The sequence below is a fragment of the Mustela erminea genome, chromosome 8 (genome assembly GCF_009829155.1).
Source record: "Mustela erminea isolate mMusErm1 chromosome 8, mMusErm1.Pri, whole genome shotgun sequence".
Lineage (NCBI taxonomy): Eukaryota > Metazoa > Chordata > Mammalia > Carnivora > Mustelidae > Mustela > Mustela erminea.
Genome location: NC_045621.1, coordinates 20,237,870 through 20,253,246, shown reverse-complemented (window position 1 = coordinate 20,253,246; position 15,377 = coordinate 20,237,870). Strand labels below are relative to the sequence as shown.

At 39.5% G+C, this 15,377-nt stretch overlaps 1 protein-coding gene and 1 pseudogene across 25 annotated transcripts in view; both read right to left on the bottom strand.

The window, feature by feature from the left end:
• The window catches only part of MAP2 (microtubule associated protein 2), a 291,469-nt gene that overhangs the window by 66,880 nt on the left and 209,212 nt on the right, over nt 1–15,377 (bottom strand). For all 25 annotated transcript variants that reach the window (XM_032354613.1, XM_032354623.1, XM_032354622.1 and 22 more), the window contains one exon: nt 10,971–11,255. In XM_032354613.1, the coding sequence (XP_032210504.1) occupies nt 10,971–11,232 (262 nt within the window). In that variant the 5' untranslated portion in view covers nt 11,233–11,255. The remainder of the gene's footprint in view (nt 1–10,970; nt 11,256–15,377) is intronic.
• Nucleotides 13,205–13,331, bottom strand: LOC116597924 (annotated as a pseudogene).

Here is a 15,377-nt window from a genome sequence, read left to right as displayed (position 1 = left end):
TGTTTCTTATCTAAGAACTTATCATTTGCAAATCATGTTATAGATTCTAAGATGAAGTAGAGAAAAAAAGAGCATTGGTGATATTTTATGTAGGTTGACCTTCAAAAATAGCGTACATTTCTCCAAGACAATATTAGTACATTCCTTTAAAGAAGAAGGAGAGTTAAACCTATGACTTATGAGGAACCTGGGTGGCTCAGTTGGTTAAGCAACTGCCTTTGGCTTAGGTCATGATCTTGGAGTTTCCAGATAGAGTCCCACATTGAATCCCACGTGGGGCTCCCTGCAGGGCAGGGAGTCTGCTTCTCCCTCTGACAGCCCTCCTCTCATGCTCTCTTTCGCTCTCTCAAATTGATAAATAAAATCCTTAAAAAAACAAAAACAACACAAAACAAAACTATGCCTTAGAACATCCATTTGCTTTAAGATTGAGATGGTCCATTTGCCAGAACTGAAATTTAATGTGAGTTCCTGACTTAAACCGTGAGGCAGTCCTTACCTTACGCCCAGAGGATCAACGTGGTCGTGAATTTTAAAGTTCTGTTTGCAGGATATTTTAGTGCCATTTCAACTGCAGCCAACTGGGACACTGGGCTCAGTTTTGCAGGAATGAGCATAAGAACTTATTCACTATCCATGTGTTTCTTAGCGCTTGGCTTACAGATCTCTCTTAGAAAGGTCATTTACTCTGTTTCCATATTCTTTCCAGTTCCTTAATTTTCATCATCAAGAAAATATCTCTAATCAGAGGTCATACTGCTGTCTTAAGTCAGAAGTGTATTTTCTTTACTCCAAACCATCACCCCCATTTTCAGACCATGTGATCTTCTACTATATCCTTTCTTGACCCTCTTTTCACTACAGTATTTCAGAGTTGCTACTGAATTCCTTTCTGTCCAAGCCACCGGTTCTACAGTCTTCACTGATTCTAGCCTTCTCTCTCCCAGATCCTTATTTTGCTTCTTTATGTCCATCATTGCCCCTAACACCATCATTCCCACAAGGGTATTGCTCGTGCTGTGGTATAATTTGTGTAGCCCCATTTTGCTCCTGAGATTTCAATCTCAAAACCCAAGATGAACATGAACTCTTTCTCTTCTTTATATCCATTCCAAAGAAAGTATTAGCACTTACTATAGAAAACAATCACAGCATTATATACCAAAAGGAACATGAAGACGATGCACAGCTTCTGCCCCAAAACACTTAAAACCTAGTGCTGCAGCTTGAAACAAGTAACAGGTAAGCTCAGTAGAATGGTCCATATGCTTAGTGCTACTAACAAGATATGAATACGCCACACGGGTGTTCAGGAGAGGAGGACACTCCCTAGAGAGAATAAAATCAGGGTCAGCTCTGGATCTTTGACTGTGTACTCTGAGAACCTTTCCTGTGGGGTATGCCCCCTTTCAAAATATTTTCTCACCCCTGTTTCAGTGCAGCACATGAATGAAACCACAGATTCGTTGGGTAAATGTAACCTGTTTTGCCAAAGGGAAGATTGTTAGTTGACTCGGAAGGGTTGACAATTCACGCCAGAGTCCTTTACGGACAAGCTAGAGGTGCTCCTAACCCAGCACTGTCTCAATCTGTCTTTCCAAATAGAAAATTGGGACTGAAAATCCGGAGTCCAATTTATAGGCTGTTAAAGCTGAGTCATCACTATTAAAGATGGTTTTCCTCTGAATCTTGATTCCTCTGTCATTACTCATTTGCCTACTGTTGTCTTAAGTTTTGAGGATTACCGAAATCAGTTGTAAAAACAGACATTTTATTCCCATTTCCGTGTTCTAATAACCACTTAGCATTTGCATATCTGTTCAAGGTTGCAACGAGAGCCTGGGACATAGATGTGCCTCCCTCTTTGTTCAACAGTTTGACTGGGTTTTGAGTTGTATTTCCTGTGTGTGTTGTTGAACGATGACTGCTGCTGGGAGATGAGCCACTCCGCGAGCAGGCAGCAAGCAGCTCAGTGGCCTTTCCCCCTCAGGACTCAGGATGCCAAGTCAGATCATGCTTTCACGGCCAGATCTGCAAGGCGGCACCAGTTGTTCTGTTCATCTGCTCCAGAGATGAATTTCCAGACTCCCCTGACAGGCAAAGCACGTGCTTTATGTAATGTGCTGAGGAGCAGTGAAGTGTGAGGGAATGAGGGCGAGAGGAAAACTGAAGCAGAGAGAGTCGGTTCATCCCAGTAGCTTGGGGAGGAGAGAGAGAGGAGTCATGACTGTGAGCTACTCCTCAGTCTCCTAACCTCTTAGCAGCAGTAACAACGAAGCCAGAGTCAGCCCCTGAGGTGGTATTTGGTATACTGTGGCAGGTACTTGTCTCAGGTACATGCAAGCAAAAAAATCAATGTGTATATATATATATGTTATTCCTTTCAAAAAATACATTATTGATCAGTGATTAATATATTCTCAAGATATTAGAGCAATTCATTTGCTGCAAATTACTGTTAAAGTTGTTCTCTGGGGTACCTGGGTGGCTTAGTTGTTAAGTGTCTGCCTTTGGCTCAGGTCATGATCCCAGGGTCCTGGGATCGAGCCCCACATTGGGCTCCCTGCTTGGCAGGAAGCTTGCTTGTCCCTCTCCCATTCCCCCTGCTTGTGTTCCCTCTCTCTCGCTGTGTCCTTCTCTGTTAATAAATAAATAATATCTTTAAAAAAAAAAAAGTTCTCTCTCTTTTTTTCCCCTTTTCTTTTGTGAGGAGAGAATTCTTAGATATATAGCAAGAGACAGATAAAGGGAATAATTAATCCTCAACAAAACAAAGGCTTAGGTTTTCCAAAAATGAATCCAGGAAGACTCCCTTTCATGACTGATTATTTTCAAAATCTGCTCACTGCAAATAAAAAAGGTTTTATGAAACATTTAGAATTTTTCCCCAAGTGGAGATTTTAAAACCTCAAAAAATGGGAATACCTAAAAAGAAAAAAAAAAAAAAAGACAGAATGTGATAGCAAATTAGAGAGGAGGAAATTTGATAAAGTCTTTAAAATACAGAATCAGGAGGGAGGGTCAATTAAGAAAATACAATGATAATTAATTTATATTTACATTTAAAAACAAGCCAGATAGAATTTTACCAGTAGATCTGAATTGTTCTTGCTCAAATCCGTTGCACTAAGATTCAAGCTCAATAAAATATTTTTCAAAGTATCAGTGGCCCAAAGAGAATGATAAAACACCTTTTTTTGTTTAGTGCTTATGATTGTGGTTCTGACATTTAGTGTAAAACAAAACGGTAAAGAAACGAGACTGATTTCCAGCAAGAGCATGGGAGGAATTTTCTGGAAGAATATATATGGGAGTAAATGTGTATGCAAATTAACCTTAATTTTTAAATATCATATTACATTGTGTTAGATACAGCCTTGCTCTTCACAACTGGAAGTGTTTGTAGGCAATTAAAATTCCAAGGAACAAAAACACGTTTTAATTTGTTGAGTCATTGGGTTTAATTAAAAGAAGTCTAGAGGAACCAAGTTTTCCTTATATTTTGATTCAGAATTATTGGCTTAAGACAAACCTCATCTACTTTAAGACTTGTGCTGTAGAGCAAAGATAGACGTGAAGTGGATTTTTATAGGAAGAGCTACCTTATATATAACTGCACATTCAAGTAAACAACATTATCTGGTGCCTGTCTTCCTGCACTTTGTGGAAACACTTTAAGCTCTAACTAGCAATACCTACTATATATAAGCTCCTATCTTACCAAGAGGAAGAAATGCAGTTCTTTACTAGAATGCCCATGTAAGTTAATGCTCAGTTAGGTACTGACCCATCTCTTGACCAACAAGAGAAGCCACATATTATAATAAAGCTCATACCCCAAATCTGCTTCAAATGGTAGAGACCACACAGGACAAAGCAAACATGACAAACGCAAACCTGACGGAATTTTATCAATCCTTGTCCTTCTTACTCTTTCTAACCCCAGATGCCGAACTGTTCAAGGAAGACATTGACAAGATCCCCATTTTCTCTACTCCTCCATCGGCGCCGCCAGGCCCAGAGGCTTCGCGGTGAGGCCGTGTGCTTTTCTGCAGATCCACCCTTGAATGCTAAATAACTCTGCACGCTCCTCTCTCCGCAGAGCTCAGGGAAATGGCAGCGGCAGCGATGAGTGGTTGCCATGGCAACAAGGAAAGGCAAATCTGCAACCTCTAGTCTTGTTAGGTCGCTGTGTTTGCCTTGCAGGGTGCTGCAGACGGCTTTAGTCGTTTCACAGGAGAAATGGTTCTGCACTTTTCTGGCACTGCGCACATTAATATAATATCATATACAATATGCCATATTTTAAAAGGGATGGTGACTGCTCCTCGTAAATCTCAAATCTGGGAATGGAAGTGGGAAGGACGAGAGAGGTAAGAAAAGGCAGGTTTGAATTTTCCAAGACTGGAAAGGGAAACAGAGAGAAGCTTAAAGGTATATTCAGCTTTCTGCACACAAATGATGACCAACTTTCCCGCCGTCACATATTTTTAAGCCGAAACTTACAATTCCAGCAAGGATACACTTATCCCTTGGCTGCCTGAGTTATGGGGATGTGAAAGGGCAAGTCAAGGCTTCCAAAGGCACAGCTCCATTGGTAAGCTCTGGAAAAGCGATAGTGTGCAAGAGCTTTTCCAGATCTCACTGCTTCAGGAGGGAGCAGACCAGAAGAGGATTCCTGGAATGCTGGGAAAACAAAGCAGCCTTGGGGAACCAGGGGCGGGAACTGAGGAAATGTCCTTTAGTCTTTAAATTTACTCCAAGAGATAGCTGATATTGGCTTTTGCTGACCACAAAGGCACTTTATATTCTGGTGTTTTCTACTCATGTTAAAAGCATTGTGCCTCGGGATAGTCAAAAGCACGGGAGCATGATTTTTCAATACTTCAGGGTTGTGGCATCTACACACTTCCAAGAACTGCCTCCTTTCCTGCTCCACTCATACTGAAAACCAAGACTAAAGTTATGGTTTTCTGTTGTGTTTAAAGGTCCATGGATGAGGTGTTCTACAATAGAAGGGGGCTGTCATTGAGAGCCGTGACAGCTGGCTGTCGCATTCTGGATCTGGCAATGTAGGGTAGTGGACAGCGCACTGGTCTATGCAGCAGGGGACCTGCGGTCTGGCTGTAGTCATGTGATCTCGGTTGGGTGACTACGCCTGTGAAAAGTGGTCTCACTGGTTTCCTCCAGTTATCTTTATTTTTTTTAGATTTTATTCCTTTATTTGATAGTGAGAGAGAGAGAGAGAGAGAGAGAAGGCACACAAGCAGTGGGAGGAGCAGAGGGAGAGAGAGAAGCAGAGGAGGGAGCCCAACACAGGGCTCGACACTGGGCTTGATCCCAGGACCCTGGGACTGTGACCTGAGCCAAAGGCAGCCACTTAACTGACCGAGCCACCCAGATGCCTTCTTCTGGTTATTTTGATAGGAATCTAATTTGAGTTTGGGCCGCACTCTCAGATAAGAAACTTAAAGATTGATCTCCTAATTTTCACTCAGACTTGGAACTCTCAGGTGGTACCAAATGTGGGCCTCTTGCTTTTTTCCCATAATGATAAAATTACAAGCCTATTATGATTCACACTTTGGAAGACAATTTAAAAATGACAGTTTTAAAACAAACAAAAAGCAGAAAGAGACTCATAAATATAGAGAACTGATTTAACCAGGGGGAATGGGGTAGGGGGAAGGAACACAATGGGGGAAGGAGGGGGATGTTTAGGCTTCTAGTTATGGAATTAGTAAGTCGTGGGAATAAAAGGTATAGTCCAGGGAACCCTGTCAGTGGCACTGTAATGGCATTGCACGGTGACACATGGGAGTTGCACTTGTGGGAAGGAGAGCATAATAACAACAATACAGAGAAGCTGAATACTATGTTGTACACCTGAAACTAAAGTAGCATTGTATGTCCGCTCTACTTCGGTAAAAAAAACAAATGTAAAAAATGATGTTTTTAATCTCATAATTATCGATTTCCTAACTGACTAGATTCTTTATGGCTTCTGGCTTTGTTCTGGGGGCTTTTGTGGCATGGCTTCCAAAAAGGTTAGTGTATACATGTAAGAAAAAAATCTTGACGTAGCCAAAGTGATGCTAAAATGGGTGAGCAAATAATTCTATCTACCTTTTTTTTTTTTTTAAAGATTTTTATTTATTTATTTGACAGAAATCACAAGTAGGCAGAGAGAGAGATTGGAGGAAGCAGGCTCCTCGCCGAGCAGAGAGCCCGATGCGGGGCTCGATCCCAGGACCCTGGGATCATGACCTGAGCCGAAGGCAGAGGCTTTAACCCACTGAGCCACCCAGGTGCCCCTCTATCTACTTTTTTATGGATTAGCTTTACATTGTGAGGAACGAGGTGAAATCTAGAAGAGGAATCCATAAAGAAATAGAATGTAAAATATTACCGCCTTGTAGAATTCCCTTCTCTCCCTTTCCCCAGTCTCAGCATATAGGATCAAAGATGGGCTGCCTAGCAACCTCTTCGACCTCAGTCGCAGCAACATCTTCCTAGGAACAACGCCAAAGGCAAGGGAAGCAAGGGCAAAAATGAACTATTGGGATTTCATCAAGATCAAAAGCTTTTGCACAGCAAAGGAAACTGAACAAAATCAAAAGACAACTGACAGAATGGGAGAAGATATTTGCAAACGACATATCAGATAAAGGACTAGTGTCCAGAATCTATAAAGAACTTAGCAAACTCAACACCCAAAGAACAAATAATCCAATCAAGAAATGGGCAGAGGACATGAACAGACATTTCTGCAAAGAAGACATCCAGATGGCCAACAGACACATGAAAAAGTGCTCCATATCACTCGGCATCAGGGAAATACAAATCAAAACCACAATGAGATATCACCTCACACCAGTCAGAATGGCTAAAATCAACAAGTCAGGAAATGACAGATGCTGGCGAGGATGCGGAGAAAGGGGAACCCTCCTACACTGTTGGTGGGAATGCAAGCTGGTGCAGCCACTCTGGAAAACAGCATGGAGGTTCCTCAAAATGTTGAAAATAGAACTGCCCTATGACCCAGCAATTGCACTATTGGGTATTTACCCTAAAGATACAAACGTAGTGATCCAAAGGGGCACATGCACCCAAATGTTTATAGCAGCAATGTCCACAATAGCCAAACTATGGAAAGAACCTAGATGTCCATCAACAGATGAATGGATCAAGAAGATGTGGTATATATACACAATGGAATACTATGCAGCCATCAAAAGAAATGAAATCTTGCCATTTGCGACAACATGGATGGAACTAGAGCGTATCATGCTTAGCGAAATAAGTCAAGCAGAGAAAGACAACTACCATATGATCTCCCTGATATGAGGAAGTGGTGATGCAACATGGGGGCTTAAGTGGGTAGGAGAAGAATAAATGAAACAAGATGGGATTGGGAGGGAGACAAACCATAAGTGACTCTTAATTTCACAAAACAAACTGAGGGTTGCTGGGGGGAGGGGGTTTGGGAGAAGGGGGTGGGATTATGGACATTGGGGAGGGTATGTGCTTTGGTGAGTGCTGTGAAGTGTGTAAACCTGGTGATTCACAGACCTGTACCCCTGGGGATAAAAATATATGTTTATAAAAAAAAAAAAAAGTTAAAAATTACTATGACCCAGGAATGAAGGTGAACATCGAAAAGTGTAGATGAGAAAGGACGGGGTCTGATCTTTGGTTGAAGTAAGTCCGCCTGATGAACGAAGAGGCGAGGGAGATGCAGTAATTGGGTTGCATTTATTATGTGATTTTTCTTTTAGAGATGAGTAAAAATAAGCAATCTTGTGGATAAATTTGTTTCTAACAATGAAGAGAGGACTACAGCAAAGTAGGAGAGAAGAAAGATCTTTGGATTCAACCAGTAGTGGCCGGGACACCACAGCATATAGCTGAAGACCTGATGTTACTGGAAAGTATGCCACGTTAACAGTGCCCCCGAGAAGTATCTTTTCTAAGGGAAAAATGCAAAATACTGACAGATTACATGTGAATGGTAAAAGAGGAGGCTAATGAATTGCTCCTCTGGCCCTCTTTAAAATAACAACCTCAAAATACAGTGTCAGTTCATGTTAATAAACCCTACCATCAAAGGATAGGATTTTTAAAGACCATATTTCAGATTTAAGAACACTTCTTACTGGGAATGATTTTTGTTATGTATAAACCATCAATAATAAAATGTACTATTATTTTAAGCTAAAGTTTGGGGAGAAATCTAATTGCACATTAACTTATCACTGGCACATCCTCTGTAGGTATGAGACAATATTGTATATTTTCTTCCCTACGGCTTTCCGCATTATACGGACTTACTACATGTCTTATTATATCTGGAGGGAGGTTCATGTAAAATCATACCCTAGTTTGGATTGTACATCTTACTCTGGTAACCCACAGTTGGCTGTTTACAACTTTTGTCACTATGAACATACATATAGCAGAGTTAGAGTCTGAAGAGTAAGATAAGATTCAAGTGAAATGTGATGAATTGAGTTCAAAATGAACTCTGAATGATCCTGAACTCATAAATTAAGAGAAACATCTGTTAGGCTCTTTATAATTTATACTATTTTCTCAGAGAAGCAGGTGGAGACACACTGACCCGGCTAAGCGATTTTTCTGATGTTCTTAAATAATTAAGACTACTAAAAAGAAATAGGGAGTGATGTTGGCTCTTCACCGCTTGACCGAGCACACAGAGCGACTTTTTTCTTTAGTGTATTACAAGCTGCTATCATTATCTGTAAGGTTCAACTGGTAAGATAAGACTTTTCAGTAGTGTCACCATTAATTTGAAAAGGACTTTCTTTTTTTCTTTGGCATTCATTCGCGCACTCATTCAACATACATTAATTGAGCATTTGAAGTGCAACAGCGGGTGTTGTTGGATAGGATGATGAGAAAAATCTTGGCCTATCATGTTATTTTGTCTTCCCCACAGTCATTTTGCTCCAGCATGTCCTCATCTCCTCATGCCTCAATTTCTTCAAAACCTTCCTACTTAGTTCTCCTGACACCCAAGTCCTACCTTGTTCAAGCTATATTGACCTCAGCAGTATAAAGAGATGCCTTGATCAAGAGTGCCCTGTTGTCCATATCGACAGGACCACCACCAGCAATAACAATAATGGTAATTAATAGATGCTCTTCTATGATCCGTTGACTTTGTACACTTCACCATCTCATTTAATCCTCATTGTGACCGTGAAAGGCAAAAATAACATTTTTATTTCAGTTGTATCCACAGTTTCTTACTACCAGGCCATATGTGCCTGTTGAGCACTGCACAGATTCACAAATGCTTGAATTAGATTGCACACTCACTCTCCTCTCCTGTTCCACATGAGTTTCTGCAGGATCCTTGCTTCTTATTACGGCAACTGCCAAAAATCTGACTTCACATAGATAAGTCTTAAAAAGGAATGTGGTGTGATCAAATGTCGAAACTGTGAACTGTCTTGAGGTCCGGCAGTGTTTAACAGATGCTAAGTATCACTGTGTTTCCCTTTGAGCAATTAAAATACTCTGCCATCGCCCTGTGAGTTTGCTGTGACTTTTCAGGATGCTTCTGTGCACACTTTGGGAAATTTGGTCTTAAGTAGAAACGATCCCTTGTCAGCGTTGCCTTTCTATACTGCTGGTTTAGCATAGAACACATTGTGTTTCACATTTGAATTGTGTGCACAGGAACCATGTCTGCTCCTGGGTCATCTGCTCTGTGAAGGTTGAAGACATACCTTGCACGAGCCCTGGCACAGAAGCTGGTACATCTTACATATAGAAAAGGCTCAACAGTAGTTTATTGAATGAGGGGATTAAAAAAATTACACTATGTCCTTATGTAATTGTTCCTCAGTTATCTGAGATGCCCTTAATCATACCCACTGAAATTTAAATACATTTTTTGAACAAAGTGTACAGTTGAGAAGTGTTGCTGTCTAATTGAGAAAGCGTGCAGGAAATCAGGGTTTGAATAAGCAAGAGATGACTGTGAAGGGGTCACAGTCTTTCCTATTACTTGCAGTTCACCTACTCTTTGTGGAGTGGCATGTCTGTAAGTTATTGTGTTCAAACACATTACATTCTGATTACAGAAAAAAGGTAAATGATGGTGACAAATACAGTGCAAGCAAGTGTTTCCTAGTGCTGTTTACATGTTATAATGACCATACCATCAATGATGATATTATCAATGACAGAAGAAAGAGGACTATTGGTAGAAATTATACTTTGAAAGGAAGTACTTAAGAGTAACTCAAATTATGTTCTCCTTCAAGCATCTGTAATATTACTTCTTACAAAACTCTCTGAGGAAGTATGGAATGGTTCCTATGTATGTGTGTGTGTTTGTTTCCTTTCTTTCACTCTCTTTCTCTCTTCCTTAAGGATTTTTTTTTTTTTTTTTAAAGTAATCTCTACACTCAACATGAGGCTTGAACTCGCAACTCCAAGACCAAACGTCTATATGCTCCACAAATGAGCCAGCCAGGTACCTCAATCTCTCTCTCTCTCTTTTTTTTTTAAAGGCTGGGAGATAGACTCCAAATTGCTTTCTGCCCCCAAAAGTAAATATGCTTCTATTCAGTCAATCAAATTTAGGTCCAATATTATTCAAGAGAATCAATAAGTACCTATTTGTGAAATTTTCTTTCCGTGACCTAAAAAGCTGACAGTTACTAGCAAAACACACATACACTGAGCCACGTGTCTATTAAATCTAACGTGGTAAAAACTAAATAGGGAGAGGGGATGAAGAATACAACTAATTTGGGGGAATGTCGGGCTAGTTCCCAAGATTATTCTCTTCTTTTGGTGTCTATTTCCCCTGACTGACTGGAATTTCAGTCCTAGCACTAGTGACAGAGGATCATTGCAGTAAATTAATTCACTTTCGGATGAAACAGACTTCAAAGCACGAAGCCAGCCCTGGGCACAGAGGAGCCCTTAGTTACCTGCTGTTTCTCTGTCAGCTGAGGTCAGCTCTCCGTTGATTCCATTCTCTTTGGTATCTGAATAGGTGCTCTGTGACCCATGTTCTCCAAAGGCGCCCTCTTCATCCTCCCTGTATGGGAATCCATTGGCGCTTCTGACAAGTCCTTCCCCTGCCCCGCCTTGGTCCTTAATCTCAGGTGGATGTGGGTGAGCCGATGCCTCTGTTAGTTGAGCGGAGGTCCAGTGAGGCGCCTTTGCTTCATCTTTCCGATCATCTGCCATTCTTCCACGCCCTGCGACCTCTCCTGAGATTGGAATCAGAAAAATAGTCGCCATCACTTTGGGAAAATCTGATCTGATATGACTATTCCTAAAACAAGGAAAACTTAGAGCAAACTCAATGGTTAGCTATGGCCAAAAAAACATGCTTAATAATCCACTGTTAATATTAAGCAAATAGTTATTGTTCATACCTTGTATTTTTTTTTTTTTAACAGATATTTTCTGGCTTATCTATTCCTTTACTATGTGACCACCATCACTTCAATTTACTTTAAACCACTGTTTAGCATTTAAGGAGATCTATAACTTTCATTGACTTATGTTATTGACTGTACAGTAGAGTTGAAGAATCCTTCAGGATAGGGGAAACAGCAGTATGAAGACATTGGGTAGAAAAAGGCAAGAAAACAAATAGCTAAGGGGAAAGATGAATTAGGGAAGATCACTCCAAGTACTCTTAAAAACACAACTCTCCCCAAACTCTAGAAAAGGCATTGTCTAACGTAGTAGTCCTTTCCATTTCAAAGGTGTTCAATTCAAACCAGAGGTAGATATGTTTTCCTGGATACTGTATATTAAAAGAGAGATTTGATTTAATTTTTTTTTAAAGATTTTTTATTTATTTGACAGAGAGAGATCAGAAATAGGCAGAGAGGCAGGCAGAAGGAGAGAGAGGAGGAAGCAGGCTCCCTGCTGAGCAGAGAGCCTGATGCGGGACTCGATCCCAGGACCCTGAGATCATGACCTGAGCCGAAGGCAGCGGCTTAACCCACTGAGCCACCCAGGTGCCCCTTTGACTTAATTTTTTAGCAAATTTTCCTAAACCTTATCTACAGATTAAGAGTATATATAGATGTACTAAGATTTTCTCTTAGTATAAATCTTACATAGAGAAAGAATAAAAAATACAGTATTAGCCCCACATCCTACCTTATAATGTTATTTCACAGGTAAGTCAAATCAGATCTGGACAAGTTGAATCACTGACATATATCAGGTAGTTATAAATTATAGTAAAGTTTGAATAAGTCACGGAATGGGTGTTCTCCACATGTTAAGTGAGTGGTAGAAATTGCATAGCCTTCATTTCCACGCTGATACCACTAGGTTTAGAGATATAGTCAAGAAAAGGTGTTTCATCACTCAGTTCTAGAAAACTGTTGCCAGCAAGGTAGACTCATGGTTGGCCTATTGTCTCCACATTGCCAATAATGACATAGGCAATGACTGTCTCTGAGGGAAACTAAGAACACTTTCCTGTTTTCAAAAACAGTAACAAGTAAAAAACTCCAAAGAAGCAACAAGATTGTTTTAAAATTAATCTACCTCCTGTTACTAAGCTCTGTTTAGAGACATCACAAATAAATTAAGTTACATAGAAAGTAAGTTTTCCTACCAGATTCCTAACAAGTATTTGTCTTTTTTTTTTTTTAACTTAATTTCAATGCTTTCTTCAGGTTCTAATTCTAGTTTTCTATTCATTCCAGGACAGCTGGATGAGTTAACTGTTTAAACTAATTTGACTACAATACCAAACCTCCCACCAGATTCTTTCCCATAAGGTTCTATTTATTGTTCCTAAGAACATATTTTAAAAGGATAGAGAAGTTTAGTATTTATTTATTTATTTTACTTACTTACTTAATTAATTTATATGATTTCATTTATTTATTTGAGAGCAAGAGAGAGACAGAGAGAGTACAAAGTGAGGGAGAAAAAGCAGGAGCATGGGGAGGTGCAGAGAGAGAAGCAGACTTCCCATTGAGTAAAGAGCCTGACTCATCCAAAGATGCAGGATCATGACCTGAGCCTAAGGCAGGCACTTAACCCACTAAGCCCTCCAGGTGCCCCAGAAGTTTAGCTTTTGAAACATTGATTGAAGGACTTGTGAATAAGCCAAGGAGCATCCTTACATCACTAACAATGTGCAATGAACTGGATCCACAGAAGGGTTTCCTCATCTGTAAAGTGAGGACAACAATGTCCAGTTTATTGTTTGTTATAAAAGGTGTCCCATCCAAGTACTAACCAGGCCCGACCCTGCTTAGCTTCCGAGATCAGACGAGATCGGGCGCGTTCAGGGTGGTATGGCCGTAGACAAAAGGTGAACAGAAAAATATAAAGGGCTCCGCACAGTCCCAGTCATGCTCAATAAATAGCAGTTGTTATCTTTGTTATTGTTATTAGAATGATACTACCAATCATACCAGAAATCATTATACATAAAATATTTTAAGTAGTTTTCTGGAATTATTACTATAGGAACCAGAGGCTGAAAACATGATGAGTACAACGAGAGTTACTTGCAAATGTCTACAGGTATTATTTAGAACTGAAAGAATGTTCCAAGGCAGACATGGCAAATGTCTAAGATGCAGAAGCCCAATGGCAGGAGTGTACTCTCAGAATTCAGCACTCCATGTATATACCTGAAAACTCTACTCCATCCTTATAAGGATGATTCTGCAATATTCTAGAATGCAGTCTGCCATTGTCTTCCAGTCAAATATCAAAGGACCTCATCCAGGAGTGTGAGGATTATATTTTTTTCTTAACTGTCGTGGCACCTTCATAAGTCTAATGGATTGAAGAAATAACCTGGATTCCAGTTGTGACTTTCGTATTCAAGATGCTGGCTTGGCATCCTTATCTTTACATGCCTTGGTTTCCTTTCCCAAAATAGCTCAATTAAAATTTCCATATTCTTACACTGTCCAGTCTATTTTGCATGCTGAATGAATACCTGTAAGTAGGAAGTTTCTCCAAAAGAAGTATATGCCTTGTTAATACCACTTTAAAAAATTAATGGGTTTTCATTTTAGAACACTACGAGATCTACAGAAATACTAAGCAGATACAGTACAAAGAGTTTCTATGCATCCTTGTATACAATTTCCTGTTACTAAAATCTTACCTCTGTATGGTACTTTAGTTATAATTATAAAATATTAATATATTCTTATTAACTGAAGTCCCTAGTTTACTGGGATTTCCTTTTTAATTTTTGCAATTTCCTTTTTCTTTTGCTTTAGAATTCCATCCTGCAAACATTAACATTTCTTTTCACGTCTCTTTAGTTTTCCTTTGGCTGTGGGAATTTCTCAGACTTTCCTTGTTTTTGATGACTTTGAAAAATATTGGTCATGTATAGATAGAATAATTCCTCTATTGAAATGCGTCAGATGTAATTTCTTGATTAGATTTGGGATGTGTTTTGGGGGGGGAAAACTGTCAATGCTTACATGTGCAAATAAGCTTGAGAAACGCTGAGTCATAGGGATGTGTATAACTTGATCTTTCAGAGGGCTTTTGATATGTTACTGGAATTTTGGAATCTCAGGGAGGGCCAGAGATGTCCAAAGCATTCCAACCAATTGGCCATAGAAAACTTTTTCTGATGCCGTGTTTATTAACATGTTCAAAAAGATTTGGGAAATGCTTAGGTTTGGATTTTAGCCTTTGTTTAATGCTGAGACTATCCTAGCCACAGATTTTCAAAGTAAATAAAATTATATAAACACCTAAACTCCCAGTTTAAGTTGGCAGTTTTTCCCCCAGGGCTCTCTGGAAAAAAATCTGTCCGTGACAAAAATTCCTCACCTTGGACCTAAAAAAACAATGCCTGACTGAGGAAGAGTATCACTTGATTATCATCCACTTAAATGTTAAGTGTTAATATTAAATGTTAAATGTTAAAATGTTAAGATACTTTGTTTTCAAGACACCAAGCATTTAAATCGTAAACTCCTTAATGGTAAATGCTTTAGAGTTTTGTATTCTTTCTTTTCAATTAATCAATGAAAGGTGATATTTCCAAGAAAAAAAAAAAAAAGCTCATTTTGGAAAAAGAAAAAGCTGGGTGGCCATGCTGCTTTAATTAATGTCAGTGGCACAAATACAGTGAATTAATTATCTAAAATGCATCATCTGACTTCCTGATAAGACTATTCAGATAATACAAGGTAAAATGCTCGCAGATTAATCAGACATCACTTTCTTATTTGTTGGGTATTAGAAATGTACAAAGTCTAACCATCTACTAAGTGACAACATTTGAGGAGATTTTAAGCTATAATCAGCATTGCTCTGACAAAACGACTTTGACAGAAAATGTGATTTGGAAAGATATTTATCTGCTGTACTGA